Raw genomic sequence first — 27,810 nt, 5'->3', positions numbered from 1 at the left:
CACCATAGAGTAAAACTTCTAAAATCAGTGATTGGCTTTTACTCTTTGATATTCCTTGTCCTCAAGAAATTCTGACAAACTTCAGTTAACCTTCAGCATGAAATGCTTCAATTTATCTTCAATCACTCCTTCAGTTCAGAATGATATCTGTCACTCTTCTCTGGTTGATCAGCAGACCGGACGATTTCATGGTCAATTTAGACCTCCAGAATGCCTATCTACACATCCTGATGTACCCAAACCATTGCAAGTATCCTTAGTTTGTATTCCAGGGCATCCAGTTAAAAGTACTCCAGTTTGGCTGTTTGTTTTTATTTAGAAGCCCATCACTCACAAAACTACTTTTTTCAATTAGGTTGGATCATCAACCTAAAGAAGTTGTATCTGAAGCCCATGCAGTGTCTACTGTTCACAGGGCGCAAGATCGGTAGTCCAAGATGCAATGCCTAGTTCCTTTAACGCAATGTTACATTATTGGCAAGAGGTGATGGGCCTTGCCCAAGCACTCGCGCTTCGCATTGGTTTGTTTGTCCATTTCTAATAACCGATGCTCTCTAGGCCCCAATCAATCTTCCCTCATCACCCCCATTATCACCACAAGTCTAGCGTTTGTGGCAGAGACTCTTTAATGCCATTGACTCCTTTGAGGTGATTGACTGTCTGAGCATCACAGTATGAGCAGTTCACGTCCCTGATGCGAAGAATGTCATTGCCTTTTTGTCATGACCACACCATCCATTCCCAAGAGAATGGAAACTTCACCCCCAGATCTTTCAGTCAATCTGCCTTCCCGTCACCAACCCAGACACAGACTTGTCTGCAACCAGGTTCAACAACCAGTTACCCAGATTTGTCTCATCAATGCCAGATCTTCTAGCTTGGGATCACAATGCACTAGCAGAGGGCCATCTTTTTGAATTTATCTTACCTTCACTAATCTGCTAGGTGCGCTGATCCAACCTTAAGCTGGCAGTGCATGTCGTATGTGTGATGTGCGCGATACGTGTTACTATTACACTTAGAGACTGTTAACCAGAATAGCCTTCACCGTCACTGGGAACATTCACACTGGTGCATCTACAGTATATCTTTTCCCTTTTACGATTATATATCAAGTGTTATGTCCTAAAATATTTATTCCATGATTCTACGACGCACCTGGGATAGTCCTGACTACTTACATTGTAAGAATGAATCATGAAATAACAGTTCAAAGCCAGGCTTTGGAATCAGCTGATCCTTTTCAGGTAGTGTTTTGTTGTTCTGTTGATGTTTTGCAATCGGTAACTTAAGTCAAGCACTAGATGTTTCAGTATCACCCATTTAAAACAGCTGTGTATTTTCATTGCATAAATACTCAAATCGTTTTAGTATTACAGCCGATATGGCTCCAAAGATGGTATTCACTACGGCGGGGAGTTGATGCGGTGCATGAAATGTGAAACACTGAAAATGTTGTGTAAATTTCATCGCGTCGTACATGATGGGATTGAGGTTTTTAACAACACAACTATTTAGCAGGTACAGAGGATAGTGAAAAACGATGGTTGAGAAATTGTAAAATAACAGTAATGGACGAATTATGTCAATCATCGCCTACATGTAGCCCTGCATTTGATTGAACATGTCCACAAATAAAATCTACTATTTTTATGTCAATAATGGTATATGTTGCATGAAATATAAGATCACTGTATGGATAAATAATGCATAAACACATTGCAAATTTCTACTGCATTTTGATTATCCTGAATGAAGAGTATGAATTAACATGTTTTGCTTTTTCTTAATGTTTAATAATAGGGAATAATATTAAATTCTACCATGACTCAAGAAAATACTGGATTCTGATTTGTTGTTCAGAAAAATCAGACGGCATCAGTTCTGGATTGACACCATCTGATTTTAGGCCGTTTCACCATGCATTAACAAGTCTTTTTGTGAGAACTACTTCCATTTGACCACAATGATGGTGGGTCATAACAACAACAACAACTCCATGGATTTTGACGCTGACTCAGGAATTTGCCACATAAATCTATGCAGTTCAAAATTTTTGGATTGAAGTATCTAACACATAAATCAGAATGCCTTGCCAAAATACACCCTTATCTATACAAAATTGTGCAGCAAAACGTTAGTAAACATTTACCTACCTGGAATATGGTATATTTTGTGTCCATTTAGAATGCGAAATTCGCAAGATAATGGTTCTGGTGAAACACCAGATTTATGCTACTCATATTCCATCATGTCACAATATTATCTATATGTAAAAAACTGAACCACCAGAGTTCTGCTCTGCCATCATCCCCACAAGGCAGTCACTGTTATGTTCGTACACTTTGAGAAAAGCTTGGCCACAATCCATCCAGGAATCTCAAGCTAGTCGCATTTACACATATTGTGACAACACGGCACTGTCACTCTTTTGCCGCATGCTGAGATCATCCAAAATAGCAAACCTGGCAACTAATTGCATAATATCCGTCATTCTTTTAAGAAAGTAATTTAGTTAGCTAATAATGAACAATCAATCAATGTATTGGAGGTTAATGCTTTGAAAGAAGGGTGTTGTTTTTGCACAGACACAGATACAACAGAGTGCATTCAGTATAAATTAGTAAATGTACATACTCAACACTACCTTTTGACAAATCCACATTTAAATCTGCATAAAATAATTAATCAATCAGCATGATATCAGTTAATCCCTTGATCGATCCAGACACAAGATATGTCAAATGGGGACCTTTGTCAGGTATTCTAAGTGGTGTTACCACTAATTATACCTGTTACAAATTCATTAACTGAGCATCAAGTGAATGATGACAAGTAACGTGTAGGTTTATACCACCTACCATGGATTACAACCTAGCGACACCAAGTGATTTTGACAGAATCGTCTATGAAAACAAGGGTTGTAACTCAAAAACTAGGCAAAGCAGGAGACAAAACTAAATGATAGTAGATTGTGAGAACATATAGCTTTCATTTTTCACAACAGTTTTTGCGATCTCAGGTTTGTACAAACCTGTAAACGAAATAGTTTATCCCCTGAAATGTAGATATATTTTGCATAGGCCCTCATATCTATATCTACTATTATGTCACAGAGACGTGCCGCTCTGTTTGGTTGAAATTTTGTTTGCGGCTGTGAATTGAGTACTGTTGTCCAGAAGGTCGTGTGAAGGTAATTAAAGATTGAAATGAGTAATTTTAATGACAGGGTTTCATTTATAATGATGCTAATAAGTGATTTATGTACTTGCAGCCCCTAGAGTATATGTGATCTTTAAGAAATGAATAAATGCATTCACATATATAAAATGAATCGACACTGACTAATGGACTTATTTTACAAGGGGTAAATATATTGCAAACTATGATCACTGCTGTTTCTGATGTAACCGACTAACTGCTTGGATACATAAGAATATGCAAACAGCAGTGCCAGAATTTAAAACCAAAATGAATTCAGATGAATGAGGAACTGCTGTTGAAGACGTAATAAATATACTTCTAACTAACTGTTACAGTCTATACGGAATTTCTTCAGTTGTCAGGGATGTGTAATAATCACAATTTTGCAATATGGAATTTCTTCAGTTGCCAGGGATGTGTAATAATCACAAATTTGCGATATGGAATTTCTTCAGTTGCCAGGGATGTGTAATAATCACAAATTTGCGATATGGAATTTCTTCAGTTGCCAGGGATGTGTAATAATCACAAATTTGCGATATGGAATTTCTTCAGTTGCCAGGGATGTGTAATAATCACAAATTTGCGATATGGAATTTCTTCAGTTGCCAGGGATGTGTAATAATCACAAATTTGCAATAAGGACCTTTCAGGGGATACTCCTTGGTCCTCTGACTTTTTACATTGAGTTGATGGTAGTATGGGAACTATTTGTAAGGTTTTAATGCGGCATTAGTTAAAGAATAATCAATGGAAATAACATAGTGGTCGATGACATATAAAAAGAATTTGCATAGATGCTGCGACACTGTCTCGTGTTCTGTATGGGAAATGCCGTGACAATATACCGTTTTTTCATTGCGTTTCCCCTCTTTATCTATATCGTGTCAATTCCTATTGCACTTGGAAATTAAACAAACAATGCTTTTCTAAACTAAAAATCAAAGCAAAATATGTCTCAGTTAATGGCTTTTCATCGTAAACGATAGTTTTTTTCAGTGAAGGAGAACACAGCAACGCGTAAACTGGGTTCTGTCTTTACATGTTGGAAGTTGTCGCAGCACACACTGAGTCAGGCTCCAGACTGGAAGCGAGAAGTTGGAACGTCACTTAAATCATTTTAAAATGAGAGTTATTACCCCTCGCAACAGAAAAATCGCCCATTTCTTGGGACAACTTAAATGCTTACTCGTTCCTACTGCAAACATTCCTTCCACGAGTACTTCATCAGCACTGATAGACCAAGAGGATGAGTCACCACTTATTGGCTAGCCAAATGTTGGTTTGTTGACCTGCTAGGCCTCACTGAAAAGAACCCATTGCCTCTTCCCGACCGTGATCTTCTGGTACACCCTCAATCAGATCATCTGCATTGGTTACTGCAACTGTTCTGTCTACATGTTTTGTGCTTCTGCAGAGATATTCAATTGCCAAAGGTTATTGAAAGAGAGAGGCTTCTGCTATCACTGCAGCAAATCGTACATCAACTTGCTCATTGTACGATGATAAATGGAAGAACTTTTAATGATATTGCAACATCCCCTACTACAACTTCAGCACAGGCAGTTGATAACTTCCCTAAGCATCTGTGTTCTTCCAGAAATCTCAAGGGGTCTATTTTTGCTATGTATTTGGCAGCTCTCAGCACAGTTATAGCCACCTCAGTTTTCCACAGTGCCTTAACTTCAGTTTCTTTTGCATTTCTACAAGTTGGCCGATCAAACAAAGAAATTTAGAGAGACCTCTCTGGTTGCAGACCTGAGTGGTGGAGTACAGTCATTCCTTTGACTTCATTTTAGACTGTGAACCATCTTTTACTCCAATACAGAGGTTCTCGACACCTTTACTGACCTCTACTCTTTGAGTAATTACATCCTTCACATGTGAATACTAACTTCCTACAAGTTTTTGAAGCATTCCACTTTTAAGTTCATGGAGATATTTGGAGTATGCCCACACAGAAGCCCCAGGGCTAAACGATGTTACCCAAAACAGGAACGTTAAACTTGATGAGCATACCATACCAGTTGGAGACTACCAAGAATGGTTTCAAAGCAGAGGCTGTTTCTTGGTCATATTTCTACAAACTTTCACTAATCAGGACTAATATGGTAAACCAGAGTGATGCGAGGTGTACTTGCCGAGTCTCTGACTCTTTGTCTTGTACAAAGGTTGTATCTGAAAACCACACTTAACTCAGGGAATGCCCACTCCCTTAGAGTTTTTGTGCTGTGTCCAACTTCAGCGACCTATCAGTATCAGAGAGAGAAAGAGAGACAGGGAAATACATGAGCTATACATGAGATAGAATAAGTGTTTATAAACATACAATCTATAGTTAAAATTTTCAGTTTTATACTTATCATGACTCATACAGTATAGAACTTTCCCTACCATCCACTAACCACTAAATTTTTACAAGGCCATGTATTTCTTGCAAAACTGTAATTTAGATTTTGAAAAAGTCACACAAATCTCTTTCAAACTTACTTATTGCAAATGGGGATGGAGGGAATGTTATGTCAAAGTAAATTAAAGACTGTAAGATCTTCAGAATTTTGAATATGAGAAGATGTATGAGAAAGTGTTGTGTTTAGAAGCTAGGTATGGTTTGCTCTGTTCTTATTTCTGTGTTAATTTAGAAGCTGCAGTTGTGTTGGAGAATTTCTGTACATACATGCTCTATATGATATAGATTTTTGTGAGTGTACTTTTTTTGTTACAAACAGTGCAGAGCACTGGGAAAGGTTAAAACTGGGCATTTCATGTTACATGTTATAGATCATACTGCACAGTATTTTTCGATGTAACTGAGAGGTACTTTATAATAATTTTTCCTTATCCTGACTCATGCTAATTGCTTATCTCCTCTTCCGTGGCAAAGATAGTGGAACACCTGAAATCCCTTGAAGTTCCCTTCTGGAAAGAAGCGGACGTAAAATACACTCACCCATGTGTAGCCTTCCTTTTCCTGTGCCCTGGGCCACGTGACCGGCCATGCTTGTCACTTTCTCCTTATCGCCAGACGTGGGCAGCTGGAGGCACCTTAGGGTCCTGATACGGCGATACGTTCTTTCTTTATTTTATCCTTTAAACTAAATTAAGCTCATGTTTGGTATTTGGATTTGTATATGCATTATATGTTATCAAATTTATCATAAATATTTCATATTAATCATGCATTTCTTCACTTGAGACTTAGTCCCAATTGATGAAATCATGTCTACTATGAAGATTGCGGCTGTCGGCGGTTGATCCTCATTTAACTTGTCCGACGTGCAAACTAATATGTTCTTCTAATAATCGTTGTAAATTTTACATAGAATTGTCTGTTTCAGAATTTACTCTCTGTACACGATCTGTTAACAGCTGTGCTAGGGACAAGCAACGGCGGCTTGCATTAGTCATGTCTAAAACAAGTGATTTAAATTCGGATAATTTGTTAACTACATCTACTGAGATTCATTCCAGTGAAATGTCTGGCGTTTCTCCGGTGCTATGTCTGGGGTCCGGCGTGTCGTCCCCTGTATCTCAGAAGAGATCTTTCTCAGAAGCAGGGCCATCTGAACCAAAGAAGTCTAGGTCACCAAAGACGAAATCATCTTCTTCGAAATCATTGTAGAAATCGTTTGGAGAAGAAATCGTCCCTCTACATGAACGACTTATCTTCAACGAACCACTGTTGATTCTATAATTAGATATCAACCAACAAAGTCATCAGATGACATCATCTAGATCTACCCCAACAGCATCTCCTACACCTCTCAACCCGGAGGAAAATCGTCAGACAACGCAGACTTCGTCAACAGTAGACAACTTTACAGCTCAACCGTCGCTACAAGTGACGTTTAGAAGAGGAGAGATGACTGCACTCGTCACCGTCATTGACTACAGCCCAGCATGAGCACTCACCTATAGCAGCTCTCACACCGGAGGATGAAGAGGGCATGTATGCACACACTCGAGGATGATCGTTATTAACATCCCCCTCTTCACGTCTCAGTCGAGAGAGAGATCCAACCACGCCGAGGGAGTGCACTGCTTGGGTGATTGCACTCACAGGTCTACTCGTCAATGAAGACTATCTTCATCAGTCTTTGTAGCTCCAGCTCCAGAGAGATCCACCTACGTCGAGTGAGTGCACTCACAGGAGTGAGGATTCGCGCTCGCGTGGGAGCACTCACACCAGTGATGATTCACACTTGCGTGAGTGCACTCGCACCAGTGAGGATTCCCGAACACAGAAGGTCTTCGTCACTCTCCCTAGTTCATTCAAGGCGCTGTCAACAATCATCACCCTTCTTAGCCGTGGATACTTATTGGAGGGATCGTCAACACGGAATGAATGTTTGACTCATGGAGGCATGAAGATAGACATCGAGCGTCGTCATCGGAGGAAACCCTATTTTCGGACTCTGAAGTTACATCATGGATCACAAATGGACTTGACTTAGCTGCACCATCCAAGGACTCTAATGAAGCTAATACTTACATGATGAAGGATGACAACATTGATGCACTTACGTTCTTGCCGTTACGTCCGATATCTACGATTCCTGAGATGCTATCTACGGCGTTTAAGTCGGCAACCAAGTTTCAACAACATCATGTACTGTCATTCAACGTTCGTCGCTTCCCTCTTCATCGTATGGAGCCCATCGTCAGAGCACTGGGCATCAATGATGTTTAGAAATCATCAGTCCTGACTGCAACAAATCTTACAAGGTAGATGACAAGAGACTTGCTCAGCTCAACACAACTACGGCGCACATTTTTCTCGGATTAGAGCCGTCAGCGAGACTCTCATTGCAAAGTTCAGCAAACTTGCCAATGAGGAAAAGAGAATGATCCTGTCAGCATTCGTCACTCAGATGAGGGATCAGCAGTTCATGTCTGAACACCTCACCTCACCTAGTGTGGGACTGGATCTACTTCATCGACAAGATTAATGAGGTAGCAAGGATGGTCACCCAAGACTCCAGAGAAGTCATGATGATCAAGTCCATCAACACCTTGACAACGGTGCTCATGCAGACAAGTCAGTGTTACACTAACAAGACCAAGTTCTCCAGAGTCCAGAGGAGGTCTAAACAAGTGGAGTCTCCTACCTTCAGCCATTCCCATACAACTATCTCAAGTGGGTGGATGTCTCAATTGGGGAATTCTCAACAACGAATACGTCACAAAGATTCTACGAGACGACTACAAGATACCACTGCAAACTACACCTTTGATCACAAGAGATGACGGTACTATTTTAATGATGTAATGATGGAAAGATGTCGATTACACGCAATTATGATTATCAATCTACAGTGTCTTTTGATTCTTCAGACGGCATAGAGGTCTTCTAACAGCAGATCCAGCATTGCCTATCAGGAGATCTGTAGCGATGAATGACAGGCAGCCAGCTATAAATAGACTCCTTTCGCATGTCATCTCGCTCATAATGAGCAGGGTTGAGGGTCTGAAGACGAATAATGATGTATCTTCACGGCATACAAGCTCATCATGAGAGAAGTCAACTCATTCTACAGGTGGACTTCACTATTCGGCTACTAACTCAGCTCGGATGACTTGCGAATCTGAATTCCTTGGGATTGGATTCATCACTGCGTTGAAATGTATCGCTGTCCCTGAGGTCCGGTGGGTCAATGGTCAAGCCGATGTCAGAAGAAGTTCTACTCTCTCCGTTACCATTACGAAAGTGACGATGTCTACTCTGTCTGCTCACGTCAGCTCAGGACATGACCAAAGACACCTACTGCCACGTCTAATACCGTGATTCCTGAGACACGATTTCAAGTCTTGAAGGGTTTACGATGCTGGACATCAAAGGTAATACCCGCTTTGGTGGACTCCCCAGTCGAGGGCCTGCACAGTTGGCATTCAAGAACCATCCCTTTGTAGACACGTCTCTTGAAGGTTGAGGTGCCCATCTAAACAACAAGGTTGCAGCAGGAATCTGTAAGAAAGATGATTGCTCTTCCCATCAACCAGTTGGAGATGAAAGTGGTGCTGCATGTTATCCACCACTGGCCGACAACACTGAAAGACAAGCTACTTATGATCCACACAGACAACTCACCAGTGGCTTTCTACATAAACAAGCAAGGGTCAATGAGATTGCCATCTCTACTACACCTGGCGTTTCAACTCTTTGACATGGTCGACAGTCTGATTCTCCAAATAAAAGCATGTCACGTACCAAGAGTCTGCAACATCATGGCAGACGCCTTATCTCGTCCTGTTTGTCCATCACCAACAGAATGGATTTCAAGTAATCAGCTATACATTCAGATCACCGCAAATAGACTTTTTTGCAACAAGGTTCAACAAGCAGACAGCAACCTTTGCATCACCGGTACCAGATCCGTTTGTCTGGGTAACAGACACTGTCAGCATCCCATGGGAATGCCTAAACGCATTCATGTTTCCCCTCTCCAGTGCTACTACCAAAAGTCATCGAGAAAATAAAACAGATCAGGAGGCTACAACTAACTTTGTTCTCGCCTTATTGGCCAACGGGACATTGGTTTCCAGCATTCATAGAGGAATTAGGACAACCAACACTACTACCAGATTGGGAAAATTTTCTCGTCCATCCCCACACGAAACAGGCACACAGCAACCCATCTCCGTTCCGACTTAGCATGTGGAACGTATCAAAATCTGTTTAAAATACAGAGGATACGACGAGTGCAGCGAAAGCAGTTACCTTAGCCTTATGGCAATTCACTTACACTCTTTATGATGACAAGTGGAAGCGGTTTGAGACATACACCTAGAAGAAAGGCTTCACAGCAATGAAGACAACATATCCGCAGAGAGCAGAATATTTATGTCGCCTACGATATTCCAGAGGTCTGATAGGCTCTACATTATCTACATACTTGACAGCTTTCAGCTCAGTCATCACCATGGAAACAGGGACCAAGCTGACTAAAGTACCCGAGCTATTTGCTTTGTTATGCTTCTTCAAGTTGGAAGATCAACAACGTAGATTTAGAGCTCCAGCATGGGATCTAAACATCGTACTCCAGCAACTCACAAGTGATGCGTACGGGCCACTTGATCGGCCCTCACTTGAACTGCTAACTCAGAAGACGCTATTTTTACCTGCCTTGGCTACAGCTGCACGAATGTCAGAAATTCATGCTCTAGGCTTCAACTACATGTGTTTTGATGCAAGTCATCATCAGACAGCTCATCTGGGTCTGCGTTGGGATTTTCTTGCGAGAAATCAACTGGCAGGTCAACCGGATTGACAATTCAACATACCGGCACTATCTTCAATCCCTGGACCCCATGATACTCAAGATTTATCATTATGTCCAGTCAGGTCTTTGAAGATATACACCACACGTACCAAGTATAGAAGGCAGCGTTTCAAGCACCTGTTTATCCCTATATCTACTGAGACTCTTGCGGAAGTATCCTGCAACACTATCTCAGTGTGGATCAGAACTGTTACATTGAGAACCAATAAAGCAGCAGGATTGGAACCTCCATGAACCTCCAACCTACATGAAGTCAGAGCCTTGGTCTCTACTTTAGTGCTACATGGGAATTGCTCGCTATCAACTATAATGGAGGGCTGCTTTTGGAAGTCAAACACGGTGTTTGCCAACCACTACCTACGAGACATAGCCATGGAGGACATCTCTGCCATTCATCAGTTTGGGCTTCTTATTGTTGCTCAGCAACTAACAGATCTACGAAGGCTCAGAGTTAACTCACCCATTTTATCCGGTGCCTTGTTGAAGCCAGACGCTCTGCGGAGTATAATGGTAGGAAGTCCATGCACACGTCTTAAACAGACTAGCAGTGATTATGACCCTGTACTTGTAATGAAGATACTTGTACATGAAGAAGGGTCGCAACTAGTCTTGATTACAATATCTCAACAATTAGTTGCATCAGAAGCTAGAAGGATGCTAGTTACTTTCGATGTGACCACATTCCAGTCAGCAAAACCTTCGGCTGAAGATAAGTTTGACTTCAGGATAAGGAAAAATATGTAATTTTCTGAATAAAATTGATATTTTATACTTATCCTGTCTCATGACAAAAGCCCTCCCAGCCGCCCCTGCACAGGCACGCTGAATTCCTATATTCGCGTGTCGGGCGATATACAAGGAGAGAGTGACAAGCATGGCCGGTCACGTGGCCTAGGGCACGGAAAAAGGAAAGCTACACATGGGTGAGTGTATTTTACGTCCGCTTCTTTCTAGAAGGGAACTTCAAGGGATTTAAGGTGTTCCTCTACCTTTGCCAGGGAAGAGGAGATAAGGAATTAGCATGAGTCAGGATAAGTATAAAATGTCAATTTTATTCGGAAAATTACATTATTAATAGATTTATAAAGCACTAGCTCCCAGTTTATCAATTCGTCTCAGGAGTGTGTTTAAATATTTCATTATTTTGACTTCCACTAAAATAAACATTTCAGTGAACTTGAAAAGTTGTGTGTCATATTGATATCAACCAATAATTGAAATGTTAGTAATCTTATCTATTTATGACAACATCGGTTTGAGTTTTCTTTAATTTTCCTTTCAGGATTTGCGAGAACACTTTTGGTCTCTTATGCATCACACAAACATAGAATCCAAGAAAAAGTAAGTTGTTTTTAATATAAAGTAAACTGTATGTTTGATAAACATGCTTAAGATGGATATGACTTGAGGGTTACAAGAATTGTTCCCTTTGTTTTGCTATGCAAAATGCATTGCAGAGGGTATTTGTTTTAATCTGTCCATCTGTGCAAATTTCCAATGCAAGCTTTGTACATAGATAAGTCTGGTGGTGTACTTGTGCATTTTGGTCTACTTGAATTTCTGAATAAACTTTTTTGTGTGTTTTCATGGCAGCAACTTTACTTCAACTTGGGACTTGTTCTAGCCCCATCATGTAGAAATGACCAGTAACTGCTAACTATCCATGTGATGTCACAATGCTTTGACGACAAAAAGACAGTACCCCAACCTCGGCACTGTTGCCATCTGTAAACCATTATTTTCTTGCATCAAACTCTACTTTTGACATTATCATAACAAGTGGACATTTTCATGAAGAGTATTTTCACCTTGCAGAGGATATTGATGACTTTATCTTCTTGTATCATGTGAATTTGATGGACACACATTTACAAGGAATTGACAGATATAGCAAATTTGCATTTGGATTCAGTTTGACTCACTCCAAAACAAACTGTTGATCACTTAGCCAATCATGTATCAGCAGAAATCAGCCTGTCCAAAGTTCTGCAGCTATGTGTGACTGTTTAAAGCAGCAGTGAACAGTTGAACACATGTTCTTTTTCATTTGTAAGTGACACATTAATCAGAATTGTTTATCAAAATTCATTAAATGCACCTAGACAGCCTTTTTCTTAAGTCAAATTTCTTGTGGTTGGACATGTTTTTGTGTATGTTCCTTTACACCCTTGTGGATCTTTCAGGAACAGTCAGCACAACTGCACACTGTGCTTCACAACTTGTGCAAGTATTGCTGAATATCGGAAACATCTGAGCGGTGAGAAACATAAGAAAGCTGTGGAGGAAAGTCGTAATGCTGTGGATGAAAAGGAGGCAGCAGAGGACAGAGAAGGTCAACATAAAAAATCTGCAGCAAGGTAATATCAGATCTCAATTCCATACAACAATAACTGATGTTTTTGTAAAATGGGGATCAGTGCATGCAGTTTGTGGTCTATGCTCCTGTTTAGAACAGGGATAGCCTACTTGTTAAATCATTTGCTTGTCACATGGAACTCCAGGGTTCGATTCCTCACATAGGTACAATGGGTGAAGCCCATTTCTCATGTCACCTGCTGTAATATTGCTGGAATATTGCTAAAAGTGGTGTAAAGCCATGCTTTCTTACTCATGCTAGCACTGATAACAGTGACTTTCTGTCATGTTGCATTCTGTTTAACTAGTTCTTCTAAGATATCAGTTAGAATGTAGTATTAGCAGTGGTAGAATTCATTGTTAAACCTGGAATTGTGAGAGTAGAGTTTGTTGCAGTGTGATATAATCATGAGAGAAAGGCTGTTATATCTTAGGCTGTTATATCTTTGCCATGTGACATGAGGAGGAAAGGAGAAGAGACACAGCTCAAACACATTTGATGGTGGTGAGTCATTGAAAACTCCCAACTGGTTTGAGACGTCATATAGGTGCAAGCATGAAATGCTATTTTTGAAACATATCCTATCTGCCACTGTGCTTTTGTCTTGATTTCTATCCCAGGGTGAACAGTCTTTCTGACTTGTGTCCAATTTTGAAAATCACTACCCAAAACACGTGACTGTTGTTTTGTTATCACAGCAGGTGCGTCAGTTTTATGCACCTTTTCTCTTTGGCCTGTTTTGCCTCTCATTATTATCGTGTGAAAAACCTTTGTGTGAAGACCTGTTTCACATTTGATGGTAAGTGAATTGTTAATAATTATGTTTTAATTGGACTCTTGAATGTACATCACAAATGGCAAGGAGTGTAAAGCATGTGACTAATGCAGGAGGGCAGCTGTAGTGATTACAGCCAAGGATGAAGGCTCAGATGCTACATCCAGCCAGGATCAGTGATTACAGTGGCCACCAAGTCAGCACCAACATGTATCCCTGAGGATCAGTGTCATCATATGATAGAATTCAGATGTGCTTATGCCTGTTCGATCTGGTACTGACAATTTTAGGATCACTTAGCTGGACATGGAGAAACTTTTTTGTCCAGTGGAAGTCTACAAGATCACATTCATGAACATTACTCTAAACTACTGTAAGACTGTTACGGTTTCCTCAGATACAATGATTGATTGAGATTGAGATCCTAGACATTCGATCAATGATTGAAGTAGTGATATCTGTAATGATCTGGAACTAAAGCCCCCAGATGATTCCAGGCCACAGTTGGGATTGGGATTGGCATACTCCTTCACAGGATCAGTCATTCCTACAGCAGGTATTGGTGTTTGGCTTGTGTATCATGTAATACACATCACTATTCTGGAATATCGTTGGAGAGTCCTCTTTGGGATTGTATTTGTACAGCAGTCACTGTCACAATCACTTTGACTGTTGTGTTACTTGTGATCAACCTCTGTAGATTGTGTTATTGAGTCAGATTTCATGAAATGTCTAAAGTATACTGATTGTTGTGACACAAAATGATACAAAGTGCCGGACACTAGTCATTTCACAATCTGACAGATCAGCAGATCGACATGTATCTTGGGACAATTTAGATCTTTAGAGTAGCATTCATCCTTGGTTCATTTCTCTGATCACTGTGCAATGTTCAGCATTCACAAGTGGAGTGCTAAGATTGTTGTTCTCATTCTTGTCATTCGATGGACAGATGTCAGCGTCATCAAAATCTAGACTTATGTTCGTACTCCCACTCTTCAAGACCAGCATAATGTGGATCATTGATAACTTAATCTGAAATTTCATATCCTGTATCCATTACTTCGTTCTCACCACCTCTGTTTCAACCATCCCTTGGTATGTAAGCATTAGGAAGTGATCACAACAGTACTTAAGTGTGTGGTGTTCTATGGCACCCATTCAAGAAACATGCATTTCTGTCCTTGATGACGGGACTGCAGCTACAATGGTAAAGCTGCCAGCATGTTAGAATCAAAGAACTCTCCCCTCGTCAAAGTAGTACATCAGTAGATAATGCAGTAGGTTCTGAGGGCATCTACAGGAAGTTGGCTCCCACATTGATCTTAAATAAAAGGGAAGAGAGCATCGCAGTAATGTGCAGATAACCAGTCCAGTCATCACCCTCTGCATTCACCTGAATGCTCATTTTCTAACAGGGATCTTCAACATTTGGCTTTATAAATGTGCCCGTATACAATCAATAGTCAATAGATGAAGTAGAAAGAATGTATTAAGCTCAGTAAGAAAGGTGGAATTAGCTTGAGACAGGGATCTGATAACTAACACCAATAATCACCATGCCAACATAGGTGAACATCTGTTCAGTGTTGATGGCCAATGTTACATCAGATTGAACAGAGTGATAACCTTTACCTGAACTATGATATTCCTGACCTGGGATAGAGGTACACTTATGTATACATCATTACACCATCATCGCCCTCAATTATTACTCTCCTATTAGGTTCAGAGACATTATGACTAGACTATGATTGCACCAGTCTGATTGTCAAATCTTGACAAGACAAGTCACAGTTGTAGTAAAATGTGTGACTACACTGGGCCTGATCGGCTGAGGTGTATCTTGGTTACGCGTTTCGTAGGAAGTGTACTCATCAGACGAAGATACTACAGGCACGCATGCCTTTTCATAGAGAGAATCTCGGTGGCAGTGTTATCTATGACGTCACAGAGGTATTCTCATGCTGTGACGTCATGGCAGCACAGCTTGTTTGTGGGGTATTTAACGCTCTGTGGCATGGGTTTGCCGTATTTAGTTTGTTGATCAGGCTTTTTAAATCTACCCTTTGTTTGGGCATGTGATCCTGATTTGGAATATTGTGAGAACAGAATGAGTTTCCTGACTGTATGGTCAGAAGAATAATCTGAGTTTTGTTTTTAAATAAACTATTTGTAGTTGGGATTAATTAACAAATAAATGGGTAAAACAGAGAGTGTTTGTTGTTTAGAAAAGCTACTCTCTGGGTTAGAGAGTCGGGGTCCCGAGTTATCGGCTTGATAACTGGGGAGGAAAGACAACACTACTACTGAGTGAGTTGTTCTCTATACAATTTAATAATCGGGAGTATACAAACAGTTTTGTACAAATGGATAGCACTAACGTGCCGCGGCAACTGGCTGGTTGCCCCACTTTATACTGCTAATTCTGTGAGATTTAGTAGCATCAAAGTTTTAAGAATGTCCTCGTGGGTGGCTCCAGGTTTTGATGATTATGATTTCAGCTGTTTGTGACGTCACAACGTGACGTCAATATTTATTGTGTATAGCTTATCGGGGGCGTTGGTGGTTTATCAACGTCATCATTTGGGCAACATGGCAGAGTGAGTGAGTGTCTGCTGTGAAGGACTGGGTGCCGTGTTTGTCCATGAGGATTATGGCTGATAGTATCAGAAATGAAAAGTAAATAAGGCGAAAGGGATATTACAGCCTACAATCCTGTCATTGAGTCCTTGCGGCTGGAACGTATGGAGCTCAAAAATCCACTTTAGTTAAGAGATCTTATTAAGCAGCAATATGTGGTGAGGGGTTAGCATTCCGGACGTCCCTGTATGTAGGCATCAGGGAGTAGGCTAATTTAACCGCTTTTGACTTGGTGGTTACATTGGACTTGGGTTTGAACTCAAATGCGGGGGGATAATGCGGGTTGATATAGTCGACGCCTCATCTTTCCATCCGTCAGTCCGTACATAATCATTTTGTTTCCGGAGCGTAACTTAGAAACCGTTCAATATTTTTAGACCAAACTTAATAGATATACTAATCTCAGCCTATGGTTGTGCCTTTTGCTATTTACAGATTTTTGGCATTTATATGTCTTTTTGTTTTTCCATGGAACATTTTGGTGTTAGTCTTATGGTTGGATGCGCTTCGTTTCCGGAGCAGAACTCAAAAACCGTTCAATATTTTTTTGCAAAACTTGGTAGATTTATCAGTCGGAAGCTGAAGTGGTGCCTTTTGCTATGTACAGCTTTTTGTGATTTATTATTTTTTCGGTTTCCATGGAAATGTTTTGGATCTAGTCTGAAAAGTGAGAGGTGTGTTTCATTTCCGGAGCAGACCTCAAAAACTTCTTAATATCTGTTAGTAAAACTTTCTAGATATATGTGGCAGACCCCAAAGTGGTGCCTTTTGTTTTTTTTGGTTTTTAAAGGTTTTTGTGATGTATTATTTTCTTGGTTTCCATGGAAATGTTTCGGACTTTGTCTCAAAATGGAGGGGTGGGCTTCGTTCCCAGAGCACAACTCGAAAACCATTTCATATCTTTCAACAGATCTTGGCAGATATATGAGACAGATCTTGAAATTGTGACTTTGCTGGTTACAGATATATGGCATTTATAATTTTCATGAATTCCATGGAAACAATTCTAACTTATTCTTAAAAAACAATGAGTTTCTCTCAGATTATTTGTCCTTTCAAACATGGGGGCCGGGGGATATGTCATCTTCTGTTATTTTTCCCGGTTTCTATGGAAACAATTCTAAATTAGTCTCAAAATGGAGGGATAGGATTCGTTTCCAGACCACAACTCAAAAACTATTTCATGTCTTCCTACAGATCTTGGCAGATATATGAGACAGATCTTGAAGTGGTGCCTTTTGCTGTTTACAGATATATGGCGTGTATATTTTTCATGACTTCCATGGAAAGATTCAAACTTAATCTAAGAAAACATCAAGTAACTGTCAGATGATTTGTCCTTTCAGATATGTGGGGTCCGGGGGGGATATGTCATCTTTTGATGACTCTTGTTTCTACTAACATGACTTCCATGGTTTCTACTGCAGTTATAGAACCTGAAGATCTGATTGCAACCTTTGACCCCACGACAGATAGCGACTTGGAACACACTACACATTTGTGGTTGATGGTTTTGCCACTAGAACCATATTCTTTGTTAACAGGATTCATTTCAAATGCATCACTGTGATAAAGTTCTCTTGGGCCTATAATGGAAAGTTATAGCAAAGGTACAACTTTCAGGACAGCAGGATAAGACTTTTGTCTTTCCTCTAAGATTATGAAGAAAGTACATCTCTTTTGCCAGTGAAAACTTCGAAAATATATTGCAAGGAACATATGGTTTAGCAGCTTCAACTACAGTGGTCTCCATTTCGGTTTAATTAATCATTAAACCAGATTCCAGCCCACAGGAGATAACAGCACTGTCTGAAATCATGGCACTGAGTAGCAGCTGCCAGTTCTCTGAGGGACATCACCATTGCAGATGGTCAAGAACTTCTCTGGTTTTCACAACTGACAACAAACAACCAATCAGCGCTTCATGAAGTCCCCATATTGTTTTATCATTTTTACCATTGCATGTATGTGTGTGCCTAGACTTTATCAACAGCAGCAACAGAAAACTATACTTTATGGCACTCTCAACCACTACAAAACTGTCTCCCCTTGCAGCATAAAAGAACAATACATTTTGGCACTCTCTATCACTGCAAAACTGTCTCCTTCCTGCAGCAACAGAGAACAATACATTATGGCTCTCTCAGTCATTGCCAAACAGTCTGCCCCTGCAGCAACAGAGAACAATACATTATGTCACTCTCAGTCACTGCCAAACTGTCTCCCCCTGCAGCAACAGAGAACAATACATTGTGGCACTCAATCACTGCCAAACTGTCTCCCCCTGCTTCACAGAGTAGTTTGGCTTACTACACTTGCCAGACCATGTTCAAGAAATGGGCTGCTATTTGTTAGCCTCTATCACAACATTTACCAATGTTAGTTTTAATCAGTGTCTCCTTGCATATTAAAGTATTTTACAGTGAGAGTATGAATAAATTTGAAGCTAGACTTCTTTTTGCAGTGACATATCAGTCACTGTGGTCATGTCAATAATGTTGACACAGAAAAGCTGAGTATATTGTAGGTCATATTTGTAGAACATCCAATAGCTATTTATACCAGAACATCCAACAGTGGGTTTATGTCATCACTCAACATGTTTTGCTCTATTCTTAGAAAAGTATTGTCTGGGAAATACGAGTCACCCTACCATGAAGTGCATACTTAAAGCACAAAGGGAGTATAGAAATCATGCCTCAGACATGTTCACAGTTTCTAAAGAGAACAATAGTCAGAAAGACAACAACTTGGATGCAGTCAGAAAGATTTCCACAAAGGGATTGAAAGGAGGAGATGCACAGTGTATGATTAGATAAATTTGCAGAAATATACAATTTTTACAATCAACCACCAGACCAGATGTAGGGATCACACATGTGTCAATGTTAGCCCACTTGACTTCTAGCCAAGATAAGGGCCAAGAATGTTCTACCTTGGGAGTGTTATTTTACATTTTAATGAACCAGTTGTCAGTATGTTGAGAGACTAAATTTTGAAGAAAAAAATAGTGCATAACTTAAGTTCAAATTACATATTTGCTTTGTTATTTATCTTGCAGGATGCCAGGTAAGAACAGTAACACAAAGGACGGGCAAACTTTGTCTGATAATGATGATAAGCAAGAAGAGGAACAGAGTGAAGGGTTTAGGAGAGACCCTATTTTCTACAGAAGAAATGAGAAAGGACAGTCAAGCAATCATCAGAAGGACATGAACAAGGAGCATTCACACTGGGATCAGTCTGACCCTTACAATGATAGAGACTACGATAGATATGGCAATCAATGGAACCAAGATTACAATTACCATTTCCACAATGACTATTACCGAAATGGCCGTCATGGTGGATATGACCCTGAAGATTTTCAAAATCGATATAGTAACCACTGTGGTTGGTTTCCACCAAGAGGTGATTTTGTTGACTTTCACAGACGTCCAAGAGGGGCATTACCTGGACCAAGATATCTGGCTTTTGATAGTCAAAACAGTGATAGAATTGATGCTGGTATGGACTTGGACGGGGATGGTGGGGAGGAGGAATGTGTGAATGTGCATAATGAGGAGTTTCCTTCCCATCAAAGCCAGTACTGGGATGATTATCGGCCCAATGGACATCCACCTCCATCATGGTATGGCCCATGGAACAACAGAAGTCGGAAAACCAGTGTCGGGAAAATGCCTTTTGGAAACAACACCGAAGAAAGGTCTGTTGGGACAAAGGGTAAGAAAAAGAAGAAAGGAAAGGTGAAAAAAGGGAAGTTTAACACTGATAATGTTGTAAATCCTGATACAACAAATGCAAGGAAAAGGTGTCGAAATTCTGATTCTGAAAAAATGGACCCAAAAACCTCTCGATTGGGAGATGTGAACAGTATTAGTGCTGAGGCAAAGGCAGTGATGGATGGTTTCACATTCCAGTTTGATAAAGTATTTCGTAGTGAACATGATGCAGAGACACTGTCTTCCTCAGTGAGGTCAACATCTTCTAACAAGTCCAAGTCTTCAGCAAAAAGCAGAAGTAGTAGTAGCAGTCCCTCATTAAGACTGAAGAGCCTTAGTGCTAAGAAGCTTCAGAATAGTCGAGGAGTCTCACCCAAGAGTATTCGTGTGTCTCTTAAATTAAGTCAGGACAGCAAAGTTGTTGGAAGTGAACGGCTTGTTGATGTGACGAATGCGGAGTCTGGTGTTTTAGAAAAAGCTGAGAAATTGTGTAAAGAACTTAGGGAAAAGAGGCAAAAAGCTAAATGTGACAAAGAAAAGAAAATTAAGACCAAGAATAATGAAATGAGGGATGTTTTGAACAAGCAAATCAAATCTTTAAGTGATGCAAATAAATCTCGAATCAAGGGTCATCTGGCATCTGTTGAGAAAGGCTTTTCTGTTTCAACAGCGTCATCTCTTCAGGAAAGTAGTATTGCATCAAGCTCATTTTCACGGACATCTGCAGATACAGCTACAAGTATGCTAGCTTCCAGTACACAGACTTCTCAAAGTGAAGATCAAGCCTCAAGTCTAACCCCAGCTTTTAGAAGTGATATAGACAGAATAAGACACAACATTGAAAACAGTGTCAGAAGAACTTTGTCTAGCCCAGCTAAACAAACATCATCTTCTGGTGAATCATCTGTTAACTCAAAAAACAAGAAGCCACTTAGCAAAGATTCTTTGTTGAAGATGGTGAATTCACCGAGGTCCAGAAATGAGAGGCTTCATTTGGCAAGAATGTTGAGAACTCATGCCAGAACACAGAATAAATTAGCTCCTTCAAGACTGAACGTTCAGCTGAATGGACTTTATGACAACTATGAATTTGATGAAGAGGACATACCTGCTATATCTCTGGAAGACTTGTCCCCTGAAGTCAAGCTACAAATTGCTCAACTGATTGAGGATGATGTGAACATAGACCTAATCAGCAGTGAGCAAGATACTCCAATTTCGCCTGGTATTGAAGCCAAGGTGAATATCTGCAAGCCATCCAGCATGAGCAGATTAGAGGCTATGGAAACAGCTGCTGGCTATGGGACAGTAGCAAGCACAGTTCCTTCAGACAGTGCATTATCTATAGGAGACCTTAGTAGCCCACCCAACAGACCTCTGGATGAAAGATCCGCAGATCAAGGTGTTTTAAATATTGAATCAATGGAGACACTTCAGGTCATAGAGCCTTCCATAACTGTGACATCAAATGATGGTATTCCTGAAGTGCAGGTGTCAGAGTCAGCTGTCAGCTCCAACAGTCATCCCTTGACAGAGTCAAGCCCAGTTCCTACAAGTGTGTCCGGTGCTGCTTCCTGTGCTCGTGGTGCTGCTGGGGAGAAGCACATGTCATTGACTGTTTCCAGTGCTGTGGTACTGTGCCACTTTCTTATCACATTTTGTGGGAGAAACGAGGGACCGAATGAGAAATGTGGGGCGGTGGGGTAGCCTAGTGGTTAAAGCGTTTGCCCTTCACGCCGAAGACCCAGGTTCAATTCCCCACAAGGGTACAATGTGTGAAGCCCATTTTCTGGTGTCCCCCGCCGTGATATTGCTGGAATATTGCTAGAAAAGCGGCGTAAAAATAAACTCACTCACTCACTCAAATGAGAAAAGTATAATGATCTATGAATTATCTTTGCTGACTTTCCTGACATTAGTTGAAAATATGGCATGAATACTTCAGAATAATCTGATAGTCATAATAATGTTTTTTTACTGATATATGCATTGAGTGGAATTTTAATTACTTATATGTGCATTGTTGAAAACACAACCTGTTTGTATGTTGGGATTAAGTCCATAATTTGTGACCTAATACATACAGCTTTTTCTTTTCTCTGGTTTAAATTTCTTGACTTTTACTCATCATTGTGTTTTGTATGAAAATTGATTTTGATAGATGCCATGCATTTGCTGGTATGCCTATTCTTGCTATTGTGAATAATGTACTCCTTTATAAGGGTTTGATGGCATTCAATAAACTATGTTACCTAATCATTTTGGTTGCCAGTAAAGTCAAGTGTAGGCTGTTGGAACCAATGGCATTTTGGTTACTGATTATTGATTTTGGTATTCTTTTCTCCTTCCTGGACATTATGCATGTTTTCATGATATTGCTTCTGTTTGTAGGATCTTGGAAGAAGAGCTTTACAGATGAGTGGCCTTGAGGACAGACAGAGCCTTAGTCAAAGTTGTACATCTTCAGCTACACCAAGTATGTGCCCATAAGTCTTTAAAATTAATGACAGTACACTGGAACACATCAGTGGTCATATCCAACTATTCCTTGGCTCATTCTGGACTGTTGGTTTATTTTTGATAGCTATATAGTACTTTTGAATATCCTACCTCTATTAAATTCTGTATTTGGTCCTTCATTACCATGTACAATCTTTCTGATTTCATCAGAAGTCTTCTACATTGTCAACAATTTATATGCAGTTATACTTGTAATTGTATGTCAAACTTTTTCTCTTGAAATACACATTATTGTGTTTGTTAATATTATTTTCTAAAGCGTAAAGAGAATGCCAGGTCATCAGTTCATGTTTTTTTTGCTAAGCCATTATTGTGCATGCAGCAGACAAATCAGTCATATTCATGAACCTTGTGTGGTGATGCTCCATAGTCACTGCATGGTGCAGTCTCTTCTGAAAACCTGGAAAAGTGGTAGTTCATTTACTACAAGGTGTAGTTAGTAGACGGTTAATGATGTATAATGTATCTGCGACAGTTAAGAGAATATTCAGTGATACTTTGTCATATGAAGACAAATAACGCTGTAGTGTTTTATGGGGATGGAAATTTAGTAAAACAGTCAAAGACATGGTTTTGCTTTAAGAAAGGACAATCAATTTTGAGATCTATCAATGCTGTAGTCCATGAGAAATGGAATTCATCTCTTGTACTATTCAGCTAATTTCAGGATTACAGGTTTGAAACTATCTGGGGCAATGCTAGTTGTGCCTCACAGACAAGCTATAGGTACCGTGTCATTAGCTTACAGATTACATGATGACTGAGCTTGTCGTAAGAGGCGACTAACGGGATCGGGTGGTCAGACTCGCTGACTTGGTTGACACATGTCATCGGTTCCCAATTGCGCAGATCGATGCTCATGTTGTTGATCACTGGATTGTCTGGTCCAGACTTGATTATTTACAGACCGTCGCCATATAGCTGTAATATTGCTGAGTGCGGCGTAAAACTAAACTCACTCACTCACTCACAGATTACATGAAAGTGTAGAGGACAGACAGAAACCCTCTTCTTGCTTCAATTAATCAAAAGATTCATACAGGCTTGTTTCTTTTTCCACTGCAATTCATGTGCACTTTGTCATGTGTTGCTCGTCTTAAGGCATCCAGAAGTCTCTGTCAAGGGCTATATTGTTTTTGCTTGAAGGCTGGTCTTCACTACCTCAACACAACAAAGTGTTTGGAACATGAATAAGCTGATTTATGGCTGGAGTATTTCATATTGTACCACCCTCCTTACGAATCTTGTTCTAGTTGTATCAAGTTGCCTTTTAGTCATTTGGACAGCATTATTTGGATACAGAAGAATCTCTTAACTTCTCAAAGCTCCCTGCACAGAATGGAATAACACAAGAAACTAGAGATCTCCTTAGTCCATTGAACTACCATAAATACATCATATGGCTTTTTTCAATTAAAGACCTCACAAAAGATTTTAAGCTTGTAGAATTGTTTGTTTTCTGTAATTGTACTATTACAGGTCCACAGACTTTAGTTCCAAATGTGGACACACCTCACAGTCAGTATCTGATGAGTGCAGTACTGGAACTCTCCTTGAAGGAAGAGGAGAAACAGAGAGCTATTGATGAGCTAGAACGGAAGATTGATGTGATGCGGCAGATGCTCAGGAGGACTTTGGACCATCTCGAAAACAGTGAACACCGCAGGAAAGAGGTACTTATAACATCATCTATCTCATGACTTGAAAACTGATAGTCCCACGTCTTGACTTCAGACATATAGCTCAGCTTAACATAGTCCTGTTTGATGCAAAATTGCGGTTGTGAATGAAATGTTTTTCAAGGAAAAATACTAAGGAAAAGTCATTTTGAATAAGTTGTTTCATTTGTAATAATTGTTGTATTCATTCAAACTAACTCACAAATTCTGATAGATTTTGATATCCTTGGAGTTAGGTGCAATTTGTACAACAGAGGAATAAGTGAAACATATCCTATTCAGTCTTTACTAGAACTGTTTCTTTACAGAATTAACTAATGTTGAAGTTTGGTTTTGACAGCGAACTTTCATGTTTTCATTCCAGCTTCTTAGTGAGAACAAGAAGATCAGGGAGAGAAAAGTGAAAGTGTTGAGAGGTAATATGTGTTGTCAAGTGGCAATGCAACTTTCCAGTCTCTTCCATGTCATGGTACCTAAATCGTGTGGGATGTTCACACTTGAATAGTAGTATACAGAATGATGGTACTGCACCCAGATGCAAAATCGCTATATATTTGACATATGGGTTTCCAATAAAGTTGAGGTACAGTTACATTAGAGTATATCTTAGAGACACTCTTTGTATGCAGACACTTTTGGACCCAACCCCAAGACAGGGTATACGGAAAAACAAAAATGGAATCCAGCACAGAAAAACAACTCTCCAAGGAAAACCCTGGCGAAGGTGCACTCCAATTAGAGACAAACAGGTACACAGGCATAGAACAATGCCAGGAACCAAGTTCTAGCAAAGCCTATGCCAAGATCCGATTGGGTCGTTTGTGCATTTGGGGAGTGAAGAGGAAACATCACATATCGCAAGCCCCATACATGCGAATACACGGACAAAGCCTTGGAGACCTTGCTGAAGAACTGTTCCCACGTCTTGCTCTCTGAACGAGAGGAAAAAATCATGGAACGATTGTTCCACACCTACGAGCATTACCAGATCCCTCGCCAGTTTCTGGAACTGTATTTGCTGTGCTTTCAAGAGTTCATAGAAGATGGCAAAATAGTCGATTTTGTCTACATCTACTTACTAAACTCAAACCATTTCTCGTATCATGTAGCAGGTTGTTGGCGAATCGAATAGCAGCAACAGTTGGTTCTTCCCTTCGTATTTGGCTATGGCAAACTTGTTGTATGAGTAGATTCCCTCCGGAATGTCTACGGCTTTTTTGTGTTTATTACACAGAGGGGCTACGGCTTCCTTGTCCCTGGGTTCACCATAGTTGGGCAAAAGTGTGTGCCGAATACTGTTCCAATACCACTGTGGTGGCTCTGCTTTCCCCACTAGCTGCTGGAAGGTACAAGAATCTTTCTTCTCGAATGGACATTTCTGTCCTTGGGTTATGGGTAGCAGGGGAGAACAATTTGGAGTTTGGTTTGGCAGGTAGATGTAGACGAAATCGACTATTTTGCTGTCTTCTACAAACTCACAAAAGCACAGAAAGAAGTTCCAGAAACTGGCGAGGGATCTGGTAGCGCTCATAGAAGGTGTGGCCCAATGGCTCCAGGATTTGTTTCTCTAGGTCAGAGAGCAAAACGTGGGAACACTCTTCAGCAGGGTCTCGAAGACTTCGTTCGTGTTGGGCTCCCCTGAATTCACATGTTTGCAATATATGGTGTTTCCTCTTCGCTTCCCAAACGAACAAACGATCCAATCGGATCTTTTCAGATTAGCATTTCCTTTAATTGGCATTGAAATTATTAACATTATATGATAACAAACATAACATTTATAAACAGCAAACAAGTGTCACATGCCGCAAATAACAACTTCACACAAAGACATTGTGAAATATTCAGTCAGACAAAGGGGCTGACGGGTTGGTGATTTCAATATGACCACTGGTGAATCTGCCAGATTTGTCAGAGCTATTCGTGAATACTGCTCTCTGTTGGATCAGTTTGATGAAAATGTATATAAGTGTGTGAGTTTTTATGTGGTACCTGACCTGATGTTACACAGTGATTGAACTTCCCTACCATAACTGGCAGTACTGGAGCAGAGAGACAGTAGAAATACTGATTGTAGTATCTGTCCCAGTACTGGTACTGCATCATATTCTTCTGTCTGCCTTCCAGTCAGAAGTGTTTGGAGTACTTGAATCACAATTTTTGTTATTTTGAGAGTAGGGACCTCTCATCCCGTACAGCCTTTCCAAGGCATTAATCCACTTAATCAGTAGAGTATTTATCCCTCTTTTCTATATTTTCTTTGATACTCCGTGGGGTACTTACAAGCATTTAAATGACCATTTTAAATTCCTACGACAGTTCTAACTATATTTTGAATAAAAATATTTACAAAACAAAACATACATTTTAGGTCTTGTTTGCCAGTGACTTGAACCCCATACTTGTCTCTCCATGCTGTCATTCTGCTCTTCAGATGTGTATGGTGTGTGCTCCTTTGAGTTTTCTCAACTCAATTCCTAAAGATGCGAGTGTTGAGAAACAAATATTGTATGTATGCTTTTCCTTTTCACTGCATGAATGATAGGTTATATCTGATATTTTTCATTCATCTAATTTCTTACTTTGTTCCTGTCTCACTCAGCTCGCATCATGGCTTGCAAGATGTCAGTCGTGATGGAAATATATTGTCTTTCTCTTTTAGCTGTTTAGCCTGTTCAGTTATCTATAGGGTAATTTTCTGTTATCCCCCTGTGTTTAGCACATAGCTGGAGATATAGTATTTGGCTCCATCTGTCTGTCCATACGTACGAATTGGATTGTCTTAAGAACTGTTGACTAGATTCATCACAGTATAAGAAAGGTCCTAGTCTGGTTTGGTGACCTTGACCTTCATTTCAAGGTCACAGGGGACTTTTTTTACCCTTGTCAGCGAGATGTCTCAAGAACCATGCACTTTAATATATTTGTGTTTAACAGCAAGCTTTATCTAGGGAAGTCACAGGGGCCTAGTCGATTTTGGTTACCTTCACTTAAATTTTGAGGTCATGGCGACACTTTGAAGATTTCAGCCAGGTAACATGCATGCAAAGATTGTGAGCGAGATATCTCAAGAACAGTTCACTGGATTTCTTTATAGACTTTCAAGACTTCCCTTAAATGTTTTTCAATAAGTAATTTCTTTCTTACAATTTTGCATATTTCATGCACAAAGACATTCATATCAGGGTCAAAGTGAGTCTTGAAAGTATATGTGTGTTTGAACAACAACCAAGCAAGATATCAAGAGAAGTTGGCAGGTCATGCTTTTTTTACATTACACTTCATTTTGAATTACGACCTTCACATTCATTACTTGGGAAGAGGGGGGAGGGAGTAATTTTGTCACGCTTCTTCTTGTGTAAATATTTTGGGTTTTTTACAAAATATAGTTGCAACTGTTGTAGGAATTTAAAATGGACAATTAAATATTTATAAATACCCCCAAGAGGAGTCCCTTCAAAGAATCTGCAAGCAAAATACGTTTGTTTGATTCTTTTACATGAGAGATTTGCTGCAACTTATGGTTTGAGTGATGCATTTCATATGCTGTTTTCACTGTGGTTTATAAACACTATCAGTGAACCTGTAGTTTTTCAGATGTTTGAAGGCTTTTGACTTAAATTATGTTACC

General features: G+C 40.0%; 1 protein-coding gene across 2 annotated transcripts in view; it reads left to right on the top strand.

The window, feature by feature from the left end:
* The window catches only part of LOC137293798 (zinc finger protein 106-like), a 69,601-nt gene that overhangs the window by 16,352 nt on the left and 25,439 nt on the right, over positions 1–27,810 (top strand). For both annotated transcript variants that reach the window (XM_067824543.1, XM_067824542.1), the window contains exons 3-8: positions 11,767–11,825; positions 12,668–12,841; positions 19,320–21,612; positions 22,372–22,456; positions 23,980–24,173; positions 24,544–24,595. In XM_067824543.1, coding sequence (XP_067680644.1) covers positions 11,767–11,825; positions 12,668–12,841; positions 19,320–21,612; positions 22,372–22,456; positions 23,980–24,173; positions 24,544–24,595 — 2,857 coding nt within the window. The remainder of the gene's footprint in view (positions 1–11,766; positions 11,826–12,667; positions 12,842–19,319; positions 21,613–22,371; positions 22,457–23,979; positions 24,174–24,543; positions 24,596–27,810) is intronic.

Source organism: Haliotis asinina, chromosome 8 (genome assembly GCF_037392515.1).
Source record: "Haliotis asinina isolate JCU_RB_2024 chromosome 8, JCU_Hal_asi_v2, whole genome shotgun sequence".
Taxonomy (NCBI): Eukaryota; Metazoa; Mollusca; class Gastropoda; order Lepetellida; family Haliotidae; genus Haliotis; species Haliotis asinina.
The sequence above is the reverse complement of the archived record's forward strand: the minus strand, read 5'-3'. Positions and strand labels throughout refer to the sequence as shown.